The following is a 14,204-nucleotide window of genomic DNA, read 5'->3' on the forward strand; positions in this document are numbered from 1 at the left end:
ATCCATATCATAATCATTCTTCTATGGATTATTTTAAAACTCTTCTCCTTTTTAAGTTTGTGCCCTACTAAACAATAATCTTGCTCATTCTCTATAACTGCTGATACTGTTATAATAACACATTCAGAAATACACCTCCTCCCCCCAAAAATGTAAAACCTAGGTAGGTGAAATTTTGGCTTTCTTGAGACCATGATTATTTTTGACAAGCTTTTCCCAGAACTATCTCTCCTATTTTTTTTATCAAAAAATCAAATACTGCTTCATTTCAAGTTCAGCAATGGATGGATTATTGAAGACTAAAGTGACTTTCCATATAGTAGACAAATTAAAACATGTCTTTTGGAATAAAATAGTCATTGGTTCACTGACTGAAACAAGTAGCTTAGAAATTGTTTTCCTGCTCCTAGCTAATATCTTGGTGGTATAATACTATCTCTCCCTAGAGATAAGCTGGCATCTAATGTATCCTTGCAAAATTAAAAACAATTGAGGTTTGCAATCATGATGACTTTAAATGGGATGACAGTTATCAAGAAGTATGATATGGAATCTACTAACACACTTTTCTGTTGTTTACAATTGCTGAAAACTAATCTAACGCAAGAGAAGATCATGGGTCTAGAAAAGAAGAGGACCAAGAGGCCAATGAAGAATTTACTCTCTAGTTACCAGAACATGCACACACATGCACTTTAACAGTCAGTCAATATGACCGCTGTTCTCTAGAAATGCAAACATATAGCTTACTAGATATTATGTCACTGTGTAAAGAAATTATAAACTCAAAGACATTCCAATAGGTGACTTCCTCTTTTGTTAGCTGTCATTCTAGGACATTAAAATAATGGCTACTCCATACTTACTACCTTATTTAGCTCTGTGGCAGATAGTTGACATACCTTATTTTGCTTACTATTTAAATGACCATATGAGAGTGGTATCATGAGTGAGAAATCCATTTTAAAAAACCCAACCTCACAAGAAGGGTATTTACCCAAAGCAGCTTGCTCCGCGTCCACTGTTAGAACTTCGTAGAGTCAAGCCACATCACCAACCCTCAGTTTACCTGAGCCCAGCACCAGCTGCAGATCCAGCTTCTAACTGGCCTGTCTCCTTACAACTCACTTCTAAACAGCTAATCCATTTTCCTTTAGAATTCATTCTTCGGGGAGTACTTACATCACTTGGTAGGTAAAAGGGGTAGCTCTTTGGTAAAGTTTACTTTGAAAGTACAGCAACAGGGCATCTGGAGAATTTCATGCTCACTGAAAAAGTTGCACACACAGTCATTTATCTTGACGACGGAATTAGAAACAAGCAAGGCAACAGAAGTTTTTAAAAATTATATTTAATACAAGTGAATAGATTAGAAGATCTGAAATGTTATAAAGCCATATACACAATGAATAAATAATTTGCACAGGAGAGTCATGTCTACATTACATAACACTGTCTAGTATGGGAATACTTAAATCCAGTGATAATGGAGAAAAGTCCATAAAAATGCTAACCTGTCTTCCCTTGTATGAAATTGTTCAAGTATAAAAATCCAATACAGTGTAAAATAGTATTCAATTTAGTTTAAGAATAAAAATTGCAAGTATTGCAGTTTCAGAAGAAAAATGTAAAGCAGCATTTTGAGACTACATAAACTACATAAGAATAGTGTGGAAGCAATGATCTGCTGGTAGATGAGGTCTATAGGAAGAAAAAAAAAACCAGAGAAGGAAGCATGAAACTAGCCATGTAGCTTGCTTTTTAAAAAAAAATCTCGACTAAAATCAACTAAAATGTGTTAATGTAAGAGTACTCTTATACAGTGCACATATGAATTTAAATAAATCCAAGTCAACATCTTTAGTTGAATAGGTTAATATTTAATATGCTACATCTAGACCTACTAAATAATTTATGCCATGAGATGAATACATAATTTTACAGTGTCACATCTAAAGTTCCTTGCTTTAGAGTGCAGCATAGTAAAACTTAAAATAAATATCTTAAATAGCATTACTATTAAGGCACAGTATAAACCACATCATCATTAACCGTTGAAGAATTGTAATATCAATGACCTCGCTGACTCAGATTACTGTATTCACTAATAAATAGTTTTTAAATAGGACTCTGAAATAGATACTAAAAAGTGTAAAATTATTTAAAAAGAGAGGGGAGGGGAAAATAAATGTCCTTAAGACATATAGTGCCTGCAAACTTGCCTGCCTTTATTCCTAAACTCCAAGTCCAGACAATAAATAGAAAGAGAAGGCTGTTGGAGTAAATGCTTGATCCTGTTTAGGGATCAGAATTGCTGACACCAGCAGATACAAGTTTCCCAAAATTGAAACAGGATGGGGAGAGGGATTAGAATGTGACAAGCTCATCAAACAAGCACAAGTGATGTGTTCTTTCCAGAACTGGGTGTGTTACTGATTGTCTGCCCCGCTGCTGCACCATGAATTCCACACCACTTGTTCCCCAGTCCCATTCATCCAGGGGACAGATGAGAAAATAGCTTTGGTGCCTGTCCGCCATTGTACCCACCGCCAATGCTCCTAGCTTGATTGTTCGGTGCCCATAATTGAGATAGTATAAACACTACCTTCTTCCTTGAAAAAGTAGGCCGTAGTGACTGCTAAAAATAATGATCAGCACTTTAGCCTCTTGGTTTTTCTAAAATAACACAAATGAAAAAAAAAACAACTTTTAAACATAATTCAAGCTACATATTGCTCACTCTGTAGTCCCTGGTTCAACTAGATTCAAATAGCATTTTCTAACTTGGAAAAGGCAGTTTGCTTCCCTGATACTATAAAAAAGACCCAAATAAAAATCCGGTTACAAAAGTGAAGGGTCAACCATGCTCCATGCCACCTTCTCATCGGCTGGTTACCCAGGCTCTTGGGGATTGATTTCCAAAACTGCGCCTGCCCAAATCTCAGCTTCTCACCTGTGGCCTCATCTAGGTCACTACCAGGAGTATTAAAAAAGAAAAAAAATAAGAAGAAGAATTCTGTTTCAACAATAGCATTGCTTTTTTTTTTTTAAAGCTGTTAATAAGTCAATGTTAACTCTCTCATGAACTACTAAAACTTGGGAAATTGGAAGGGAAAAGAGGAAACGATTCAACTTGGATCAGATGGCTGGGTCTATTGCATCCGGTCTGTTTGCAGCTGCTGAGGTTGATACTGGCCAAATGCAGCTGCGGCAGCAGCAGCAGCAGCTGCGGCAGCTGCCGACCCCGGGGCAGCGGCGGTGATGGGCTGCTGGACAGCATAGCCATAGCCCCCAGCGGTGACATATCCAGCAGCAGCAGGGGAGGCTGCATAGGGGTACTGGTCATAGGCAGCGGCTGCAGCAGCAGCAGCAGCTGCCGCTGAGTACTGAGCATACGCGGCTCCCGTGTAATCGATGTAGGGTGTGGTGGAGGCCGCAGCTGCGGTTGGCTGAACGTGTGGAATCACCACTCCAGGCTGCACGAAAGCCTGTGGGTAGACATAGTGGGCAGGTATCCTGTAGAGAAAAGGGAAACCAAGTCAGGCCGCAGTCCCTTCCTTAGGGGGGAAGTAGAGTTTGTTGTTCAGAGATGAGACAAACTCAAAATTTAGTGGTTATTATGAGCATAGGGTTGCCACAATATCTACTTGCCAGTGGTTCATTCAAAGTCCTCTGGCAGTAGCCACAGTTTATGGAACACCCCCCAGAAGAATTCAGTAACCAAAATAACAAGAAGGCCTCCCTGTTAGAATTTTCACTGGGGAGTATTTAGAACCATGAAGTCTCATTCACAAAGAAGTTTGGGAAATAAATCAAAGTTCATAAGGGCTGGGCAAGTTAAGAAGTTTAACATGGTTTGATTAAGACTTTAGAAACTCTGGTTAAGAGTTCCTGGAAGACAAGGCAAATGGGGGGGGGGGAATCCATCTCCCTGAACAACAGGACTTGGAATTGAATCTTTGAGCATTCTGTTCTTTGGGAGTGATGGTCTGTTTGTGAAAACTGAAATCAATTTCCACCCAAGTCTGCAGGTTTATTATCATGGCAACCCTACTTAGAATTGCTAGGCAGACTCAGCACACATTAATCTCTCTGCAACCTCAGTCACCCTTATTAAAAAATAACAATTAAAAAAAAAGGAAGCAGGCGACAAAATAAAGAAAAAAGTTTAAGAGTTCACAAGTGTGGTAAACACAGCACAGTCAACACTCCTCAAACGAACTGTGGTGCAGCTGGCTCTCTGTCACAGAGGCTCTTGTGGGAAGCTAAAGGTCTGCTATTCACATTCATGGCAGTGAGTCCCAAAGAGATTGTGCACACACTTTCTTTTTTTCTTTTATCTTTCCAGAAAAATCCATAAGGACACAACGGTCAATCAAACCTGTTGGACACCTGAGGCAACTGAGGGTCAGCCAGCTTGTTTATCTCTACACAAGACAGACAGAAGGTGGATCGGAAGGTTGGTGGAAAAGGAAGGAACAGGGAAATACAACTAAATATTTCCAAACTTAACAGAAACTTAAAAGGTGTACATTATAGAGACACATTTATTCTGCTTATCAACTAACTCTTGTTTCTCCTCCAAATCAATAGAAACAGATTTAATGTACCATATTGGTTTTAAATCTACCCTATTGGTGAATATTTTGTACAGGTCAATTATACAATTATAGATTATCCTGAAAAAAGGGTTATAAAAAGTGAAACAAAATCAAAATATTTTAAAAAAATCATACATTCACAGATCACAGACAAGACAGACTCTAAGGATCTTACTTAAAAGTTAATTTTATTTTTTTAAAAAACACATGAGAGCTATGTAAAAACATCCCATACATGTCAATGCTCTTGTGATTTGTTAATGCACACTGGTAAAACACTGTCAAATATCTGATTTTTTTTAAATCTGGGCACCAGTGGCTCATGTCTGGAATCCTAGCTATAATCCTTGCTACTCAGGAAGACTGAGATCTGAGGATCACAGTTTGAAGCCAACCTGAGCAAAAACATCCATGAGACTCTTATCTCTAGTTAATCACCAAAAAGCCAGCAGTGGATATGTAGTTCAAGTGGTAGAGCATCAGCTTTGAGTTAAAAAAAAAAAAGCGAAGGGATAGCACCCAGGTTCTGAGTTCAAGCTCCAGAACCAGTACACACACACACAAACACACACACACACACACAACTGCCATCAGAACCCTCTGTCTCTCTAAAATGATGACCTTGAAATGCTCTTAGGTTGTCCACAAATCCAGATTCCAAAAAATACAAGCACATATAACAACTTTCATATTTAAAGAACCCCAAATAAGACAACACATTTAGATATTCACTCCCCCCAAAAAAAGCCCACACCCCCAAACCCACTAACCCACAGATTTTGCTTTGCCTGTTCAGAATTTAACTGAAAGCACACATTAATGAACATCATGGAAAAGATAAATTTATCAGAGAGGGTAGTGAACTTTGACCCCAGTGATAAAAATACATCCCAGTTATACTAGAATTATAGATCTTTCCCAGTGCCAGCAGAAACAACTTCACCAAGTGTTTCTGAGGACACTCGAGATGTTCTTAACGGCTTGTCAGAAACCAGGCGCCTGCTCATGCACATACTCAGAACATTGCTGTAGATCAGGTGACCAGCTCACCCTCAGTGACAGGTGTGGCTTTATGAAACACTGTCCCTGGAGCCTCCCTACCCACAATGTGCAGACACAGCTAAGACAGACTCCTCTCATGCCAGTTTACAGGAGGTGATGGACAGCAGAGGCTGTGGCTGGGCTATTTTTGATCCTGTCATGCGACAAGGGTTTCCAGCGGGTAAAATGTCTTTATAAGGCCAAAGTAAAACATCTATCAGCTGCAAAGGCCAGCCAGCATGAACCTCACTGATACTAAAACATTAACCCCTTATACTCCCAGAGTTCTGAAGACAACACTGTGATGGCTAGGCTTGCGTCTCTGAATACAAGAGTGAGCTGAACGTAAGTTTATTCTAAGAAAAAAGATCAAATGTGTGCCATGAGTGCGTGTGTGTCTGCATATGTGTGTGTGAACAGAATACAATAAATATTGCAAGAGTTGCCTAAATAATTCTTATCTCTGCATTTACTTTACAATAAGGAATAACTCTGGCATGATAAAGCCACCCCATACGAGCATACATTTTTTTTCTGGAAGTTCCGAATCCTACATGAAGTCGGACAAGGGTGAGTAAGACATCTGTCAAGCAAATGAAATCCTAGGGTGCTTTAAGGCTAGGGAGATTGGCAAGCCCAAAGAAGCAAGCCCAGTTCCAGAAGGAAGGCAGAATCTGATTAACCAGTAACATGGTATTTATGAAACAATTCCTGAGTTCCAGTTTGAATAATATCTACAAAACTCAGAAAGTGGATTTAGAGAACCTTCCCTTGCCTAGATTTCTACCAATGTCTGTTCCTTCCATGCACCACAGGAAGGAAGCACACACCTCACAGTTAGAAAAGCTCAATAGCCAAGCATATACTTTGGGTAAATTTTAAAGAAAATAGACTACATTTTCCCTTTTTTTCCTTCTTTTCTGGCATCTGTGATATCTCTCTGTGTAGACCAGCCTGGTCTTGAACACATAAACCTTTTGCTCCAGCCTCCCAAGTACTAGAGTTAAAATGTGTGTTACTAGGATCAGTTATTCTGTTAGCTTTTGTGTCAACACACTAATTGGCTTCCTCTTCCAACCTGCAGCACACACTGGATGACCCAAGTCTTTAAACTTTCTTTTTTTTGTCAGTTGTGGGGCTTGAACTCTGGGCCTGGGCGCTATCCCTCAGCTCTTCAGCTCAAGGCTAGCACTCTACCACTTGAGCCACCGCGCCACTTCCGGTTTTCTGGTAGTTTATTGGAGATAAGAGTCTCACAGACGTTCCTGCCCCAGCTGGCTTTGAACCGAGATCCTCAGATCTCAGCCTCCTGAGTAGCTAGGATTACAGGCGTGAGCTACCGGCGCCCAGCTGTTTCTCTTAAACTTTACCATTCTAGGCTTTTCATGCATCTGGCTCTAATAGACCTTTTCAGTATTTTCTTTCTGCCTTTCCTTACACCCAGGCTTCCCAGATCCTTAATGTTTCCTGGATCTTCCACATTTCCCCAGATCCTTACCTTTGCTCATGCCATCTATTCATCTCTCACATGGGAGGCCAGTCCTCACTCCATCTCCACCTGTTGAAATCCAAATCCCATCCACCCTAGCTCTGAGTTGCTATGCATTCAACAAATTTGTATATGAGAAGAGCCTACAATGATGACTATAGCAGCAGCTCAATAAAATAGTTCCTTCTCATTACCCTCCTTTAAAATCCAGGCCAGCTGGTTGGTGGCTCATGTCCCTAGTCCTAGCTACTTAGAAGGCTGAGATCTGAAGCTAGCAGTTCTACGCCAGCCTGGGCAAGAAAGTCCATGAGACTCTTATCTCCAATTAACCACCAAAACCCTGGAAATGGAGCTATGGTTCAAGTGGGAGAGCACTAGCTTTGAGCACAAAAGCTCAGGGACAGCACTGAGGCCCTGAGGTTCAAGCCTCAGGCCCAGAGCAACAGCAACAACAACAAAAAAATCTAAGCCAACTTCTCCTTTCATGAAGACTTCCTGGACCCCACTGACAGGAGTCTGCTTATCTGAGGCCATTTGGACAACCCCTTTCCCAGAATTTACCTTCTTAAAAAAATGAATACCAAAAACTAGATTATAAGGGAGGGTAGAGTTATGTCTTTTAGGAGTATGGCTTGGCAGTTAGGAAGAGCACAGCTTCTAAGTTCAGGTAGAGCATGACTCTGAAATCCAGAATCAGATTCTAACACTTACCAGTTCCTTGATGGGGGAGAAGAGGGGAGGAAATTAATGAACCTCCCTGCATCTTAGTTTTTCAGCTAACTCAAAGAACATTAGCAGTGCCTTTGTTAAATGCCTACTATGAGCCTCAAATTATATAATGCGTAAGTCTTATTAGTACCATGCGTATCTATAAATGTTAATAGTTCATTCTGCCCCCCTCTACCCTGTGGACAGAATAAATACTTAGCACAAGGTTACTCCAGCATGAAACCGAGAACTGAAATGTGTATAAGTAAATGATAGTTCATCTGATTTAAAGCAGCCTAGAAATTCCCACTCAGAGATCAGCTAACTCTCCTTTCCAAAGTTTCAATAAGAAATGCTCCTTTCAAATAAACTAATTAGAATAGTAGATTCCTCTACATCTATCTACTGTGTTAAATCACTAACTGTCCAGCCTGTATTTTGTCTTTAAAAACCTAGAGTAATTGGGGGCCATGTAAGGATCACATAAAAATAATGGTTTAGTCATTAGAATTTCCAACAAGTCAAGTAAAATAAAAATCCTAAAGCTTTTCCCCCACCTAAAATAAGAACGTGTGTCATTCAAATAGAATTAGGATGACCCAGGGTGATTTGTTGGTAGAGACTTAGAATTAGATCAGTGTTGAGAGCTGTTTTTAAAAGAGAGAGAGAAAGCTTACTTGGCGTAGCTGGAATGCTATTTCTAATAAGAATCTTAACCTTAAACAATTAATAATCACCAGTAATAATCACCATTCTTTGTAAAGACAATTAATATTCGAAGAGATTTAAAAAAACCAAAGGTTATTGCAAAACATGCTTGATTTACTCAATGTTATCTTGTTGGTTCTAACTTTTTTCATGTTGCTTTCTTTCTCAAGGACCAGTAAGAACAATCACAAACAGCCACATGTCTATACTTAGCTCTCAAGAGCACTCTGGCTTCTCCATGTACCAAGGCTTTTCTCCTCTGTGCCTTTGTTTAAATTCACCCTGCTCTGAACCCTTCAGTCATCCCCAATCTTCTCTGAACCTGACTGAGATGTACCCACTCTTCCACCCCCTGCCAAAAGTCTGGATTCTTCTAATCCATCCATTCCTCTGCTATTCTGAACTTCTTTTGTACCTAAGATAATAGCAAGTTATTTAGCAAGGAGTAATTCTTGGCTGGTTTGCATTCTTCTTGCTTTTCCTAAAATGAATGCATAATTCCCTTCATTTATACAGTGATAAAATAAACACACACACGTATACACACACACCTGTTGAGTGATTTGGTTTTTATAGCAATTTCAAGGGGACGCCTATGAGTTCTTCAAAAGTATGTTTTCTCTCTCAATTCCTTCTTCTTCAGATAAACTAGACCAGGGAAGTACCCAGAGACAGACTCACAGACCCATATCTTGTTAGACACAGGTTTGTTTGTTTGTTTGTAAGATCTTTGTTACATAGCTATGTATATGTGACAGAAGACCTTTCTGAATAAAAAAAAAAGACAGAGTTAGTAACAAGAGTTGAGCTATAAGATGGGTTAAAGAAACAAGAAATATTGAAGTTTTCATGGAAAATATAACGACTCAAGTCAAATTACTATGACTACTACTACTACTATGTGGCCTGCTCTGAAAGACAAAAAAGTAAACATCTCTCTATGTAGATTCCAGCCTTCCAAATTAAATATGTAGATATTTAGATCCTAAGCTATTGAGGAAATTAGTGCTGATGGTAAAAAGTCTCTGGCCAACTAAAACATTAAAAAAAAACTTAACTCTCTGGCAATAGAGTTACAAGAACATAAATCAGGAAGATGACAGCCAAAGCAGACTGTAGTAGCTAGGAGAAATGTAAGCAGTGACCTCCCACCCATATCAGGTCTAAAGGGAAGGGCAATTGGGAGCCTCAGAAAGGGCAAGCTGGTAATGACAGGATCCAGAGATGACACAAATCTGAGTAGACTTTTCCCCTGTTAGGTCTGGAAAGTAGAAATTAGTGCTATGCTACTCAAAACAAAACCACAAGAAAAAAAAATTAGGAAAAAGCAATCCGAACTGGCTAGCGTTAATGAAATCTGATGAGAACTGTTGAACCTTTAAATGAGAACACTTCAGGGTGGCTAGATATTGCAAAAGAAAGAAGCCCATTCCCAGAAACCTTCTCGTGAAACAGAAACTTAGGACATGCAAGCAACAAAATCTGTATTCTTACAGAGAGAAGTCACACAATTCAGCACTCACTACAAAGATATGGTTAAATGGAAGTCACAGGCTATAGCTTATAAGCAGGAAACAAAACAAAACAAAAAGGCCCTTTGCTTCCCATGGCAAAGTCAAAAGTCAACACTCCTCAACACCACCACCAAAACCAAACGCAAAGAGCCCCTTCCCCGAGGAAAAGAAAACACTTCCACTACAGCTCTTTTCAATTAAGTGAAAAAGCACACAGTTTAGCTATCAACACCACTTCATTACTGTAATAAATAAAATAAAGCACACGGAGGGCTATTGACTATTGTGAAAAAAAATAAAAACAACACCCACATCCATGCATCGTTAATCACCATCTGAGCTTGTGTGTCTGAGTCTACTGGTTACAGAGTTTAATTCCAAACAGAACTATTCCACCTCTTATCATCGTATCCTTCTCATCAGTTAGCTTAACTGTATACGAGCCCTGTCAGGTTAGAAAGAGATAAATAACATTGAGTCAAGTTGAACAGTAGTAACGGTGATGGGACACACGGTCTGATACACAAGTCATACCTGGTATTTTTTTTGTTTTGTTTTTGTTAATCATAAGCTCAACATTTGTCTGGTTTGGAGGCTGCATACTTGGTCAGATAACTTGACTCATCTAAAAATATTTATAGTATCAGCATTAAAAAATACACAAACATAAATAATTATGTATAACCAGGAGCATTCTATGATATGTTGATCTTGGCTCCTTATAACAAAGAGAAGGGTTAACAAACAGTAGCCATATTGAAACTTCACAGGGTCTGATGAGTCAACTTACCCGAAAGGTCTTTGTATAAGGGCTGGATGAAGTTGTTGAACACCAAAGGCAAAACCTACCAACAACAATAACAACAACAACAAAATATCACATTCTTCATTTCTGCATGGTGAGGCTTCTCCTATTCCTATGTATAAAGTGCCATCTCCATTTCCGTGGGAAAAACCCCCACATGTTTGTGATACTTTACAGTGTCTAAATGGATTTAAAACTCTTGTAAAGGTTTTCATTGGTTCTATTGTGCATGTTTAGATCTTTCCTATTCGTATGTATAAAATGCAATCTGACTTTTTTTTCTTTTTTAAAACCACCACGTTTTAATATTTTAGAGTTTAGCTGTGGATTTAAACTTATTTTTTAGATGTTATCACAAATTCTATATAAAGGTTTCAACAGTCTAAAAAGTGAAAAACTGAAAAAATTTGGCTAAGACACAAAATCACCCCTTAGAAAAACTCACCCAGAGAAAAAAATGTTTTTCAAATGAAATCAAACACAATAGGAACTGACAATGAAAGTTTCATGTCACATGCTTCCTTACAGTACTGATCCTGATCTTTTAGAAAAGTCTTTGTAATTTGGAACATTTTGAAATGCTCTGAAAGATTAGGGTTCCACAAGTTATAGTATTACAAACATGAAAAACAAGCTTCCATGTTTTGCACAGATACGAACTGCTGAACAGCCTGCTCATGCCTTGCTTTCTTTCTTTTTTTTTGGGTCCGGTCGTGGGTCTGAACTCTGGGCCTGGGTGCTGTCCCTCAGCTCTTCAGCTCAAGGCTAGCGCTCTACCACTTGAGCCACAGCACCACTTCCGGCTTTTTTCTTTTTGCTTATGTGGTGCTGGGGAATCGAACCCAGGGCCTCATGCATGCAAGGCAAGCGCTCTTCCACTGAGCCACCTTCCCAGCCCCTCATGCCTTGCTTTCTTGACAATCTAGTTTCCCATTAAATCCATTTGGATGGAAGTGCTAAAATTTCAGAACTGAACACCTCATGAGTGAACAGTGCCTGATTTAACGGGACATGTACAGTTGCTTGCTTTAGGAAATGGCTCCCTAGTCAACTCTCAATTATTTGTGCCCATGCAAAGGGCAATAGGGTAAATAAATCAACACGGACCAAATGGGGCTTGGCTTTGACAATGAATAGCTACCCAAAGTATTTCTCATCCTCCAGTAAGCATCATCATCATCATCATCATTGTCATTATTTTTTACACCTACAACTTGGGTAGTGAACTCCTTCTACTTTCCTTGCTGGTATCCTATGATTTCATGAGAAAGCTGTACCATCCAGAGATCCAGAGATTTCCCTCTGTCTGGTGTTTCTCTCAGGTCAGTGTTTCTGTCAGATTTTGGACATAGGGCAGCTGGTGACCAAAAGAGAGATCACACTAAGCAAGGATGCACATGAGCTGGAGCTGACCAGTTTGGCTCATATCATCTACATCATTCACATGGCTGGCTACAAAGTGGCAAGCTAACAATGGGGAAGTCCAGAGTAGATGCCACAAGCCTATCATCATATAGGCAACCCATGAGTCAAGCCTGATTCTTCTCTGTGCCAGACACATCCAGACTCCAAGATCTTTTTTTTTCTTTTTCTTTCTTTTTTCTTTTCTTTTTTCCACACAGATACATTTCAGGTCCTGAAAGGAGTATTTACAAGTCTCATTTCACTTTCATGCATTGGTACAATAACCAGTCATTGCTCAAGTTTTACCAAGCAAACCTACAGATTCACAGGGAGCCAATTTCTAGATAAGGGAATCATTCTATCCAGGATTAGAGGGTTTTGTTGATGGGTGTTGGGGGAGGGGAGAAAGACCTTTCTTACCTGGTTGCATGATCCTTGGTTTTGCTCCCAAGTATGCCAGATTCACATTGGCCTTTCTGCCGTCAATGATAGGGTTGGGATCCTTGCAAGCCCTTTCGGCAGCAGCTCGGTCAGCCATGGTGACCTTAGCAACGTACACACACAGACATACATACAAAAGCTCTACATTAACCCCTGAAGGAGACCAAGAGTCACACTGGAGGAAGTCATGATAAACTTACTCTTTCTTTTACTTAGGGGAGGGGATGGGTGGGAAGGAGTGGATGGGTCTTGTTTTTTGATCCTCCATTAAAAACAAGTAAGCTGAAGCAAGGAAGAAGGCATAAGGGAACTCTCCACCTCCATCCGAAGTCCTAAGGGGAGCTAGTTGGGCCTAGTAGAGTTTCAGAAGCCTGGATTCTTCAAACTCCTGTACATGGCTCCCTCCAGACCCCCCAATGGCTCCCCTAGGTCCCTACCGGACGTGAGAGGCACTGTTTGCTTGAGAGAAAGTCCAGTCTGGCATCTGCCCTATACTCTTCCCAACCAGCCCCAAAACACTCTCCAACGATGACAATAGCTATTGTACTCTGGGAGCTCTCCAATTCCCCCCCCCCCATGGCTGAATTTGCACCCCGAAATCCGCGGGGAAGCTTCGTGTGCCCTTTCCCTTCTCCAAAGAGCCAGATCATTCTCACTTGAAAGAGCTTGCCTGGTACGATTTTAAAAGGTGAGGGTGTCACACGGAAAACCCCAGACCTCACGGGGTGACTGTCCGCTCCCTCACCCTACCCGGAACACCAGAAGACACACGCATTTTTTTTTTTTAACAAAGCAACAGCGTGCTGGACAACCTGTCTCCAACCCCAGAATGCCATCATGCTGGGCCACGGCCCCTCCCTCCCAGCCCTCTGCACCCCCTCCCCCAAATCCAGTTGTTATTGCGAGTCTCTCTACCCCTGCCCGGACAGGCCTGCCACCCAGCACGGCGTGTGTGCGGGGTCCCTTTAGGACCCCCCCCCCGGAGATGGGTAGATACCGGCCCTCCTTCCCCAGCTCCACCGAGCGCAAAGTTTCAGTTCAGCTCAGAGCAAAAGGGGGAGACGCTGATCCCGCTGCCGGGGCGCGTCACAAGGTTCCAGCCAAACCCCGGACCCCGCGTTTAGTCCTCAGTGAGGGGATCTGGAGAGGGGGTGGGGGCAGGCGTCCCCTATCCCTCCCTCCCTCCTTCCCAGCCCTCGTGGTCCTCAGTTTCCCCGCCAGCTCCCTGTGGCTCCCCTCCCAGCCCCCCCCTCCCCACCATCCATGCAACTTACAAATCCATAGCCCCGCGACTTGCCGGTCTGCCGGTCGGTGATGACCACCGCTTCCTCGATCTCGCCGAAGACCTCGAAGTACTTGCGCAGGCTGGCGTCGGTGGTGTGGTAGGGCAGCCCCCCGACAAAGATCTTGGTGTACGTCGTGTCCTTCTGGGTCGTGTGCATCTTCGCGCCCGCCCCGCGGCTCGGGCTCCGGCTGCGGCTGCGGCTCGGGCA

General features: G+C 41.4%; 1 protein-coding gene across 1 annotated transcript; it reads right to left on the reverse strand.

The window, feature by feature from the left end:
• Nucleotides 1-1,335: 1,335 nt before the first annotated feature.
• Rbm24 (RNA binding motif protein 24) lies at nucleotides 1,336-14,157 on the reverse strand. The gene is made up of 4 exons (XM_013030429.1): nucleotides 13,986-14,157; nucleotides 12,691-12,814; nucleotides 10,852-10,906; nucleotides 1,336-3,516 (listed from the first exon to the last, which is right to left on the reverse strand). Exons 1-4 carry the CDS (start codon nucleotides 14,151-14,153, stop codon nucleotides 3,153-3,155), a joined length of 711 nt encoding a protein of 236 aa, XP_012885883.1. The 5' UTR covers nucleotides 14,154-14,157; the 3' UTR covers nucleotides 1,336-3,152.
• Between the last annotated feature and the right edge of the window lie 47 nt (nucleotides 14,158-14,204).

Source organism: Dipodomys ordii, unplaced genomic scaffold (genome assembly GCF_000151885.1).
Source record: "Dipodomys ordii isolate 6190 unplaced genomic scaffold, Dord_2.0 Scaffold130, whole genome shotgun sequence".
Taxonomy (NCBI): domain Eukaryota; kingdom Metazoa; phylum Chordata; class Mammalia; order Rodentia; family Heteromyidae; genus Dipodomys; species Dipodomys ordii.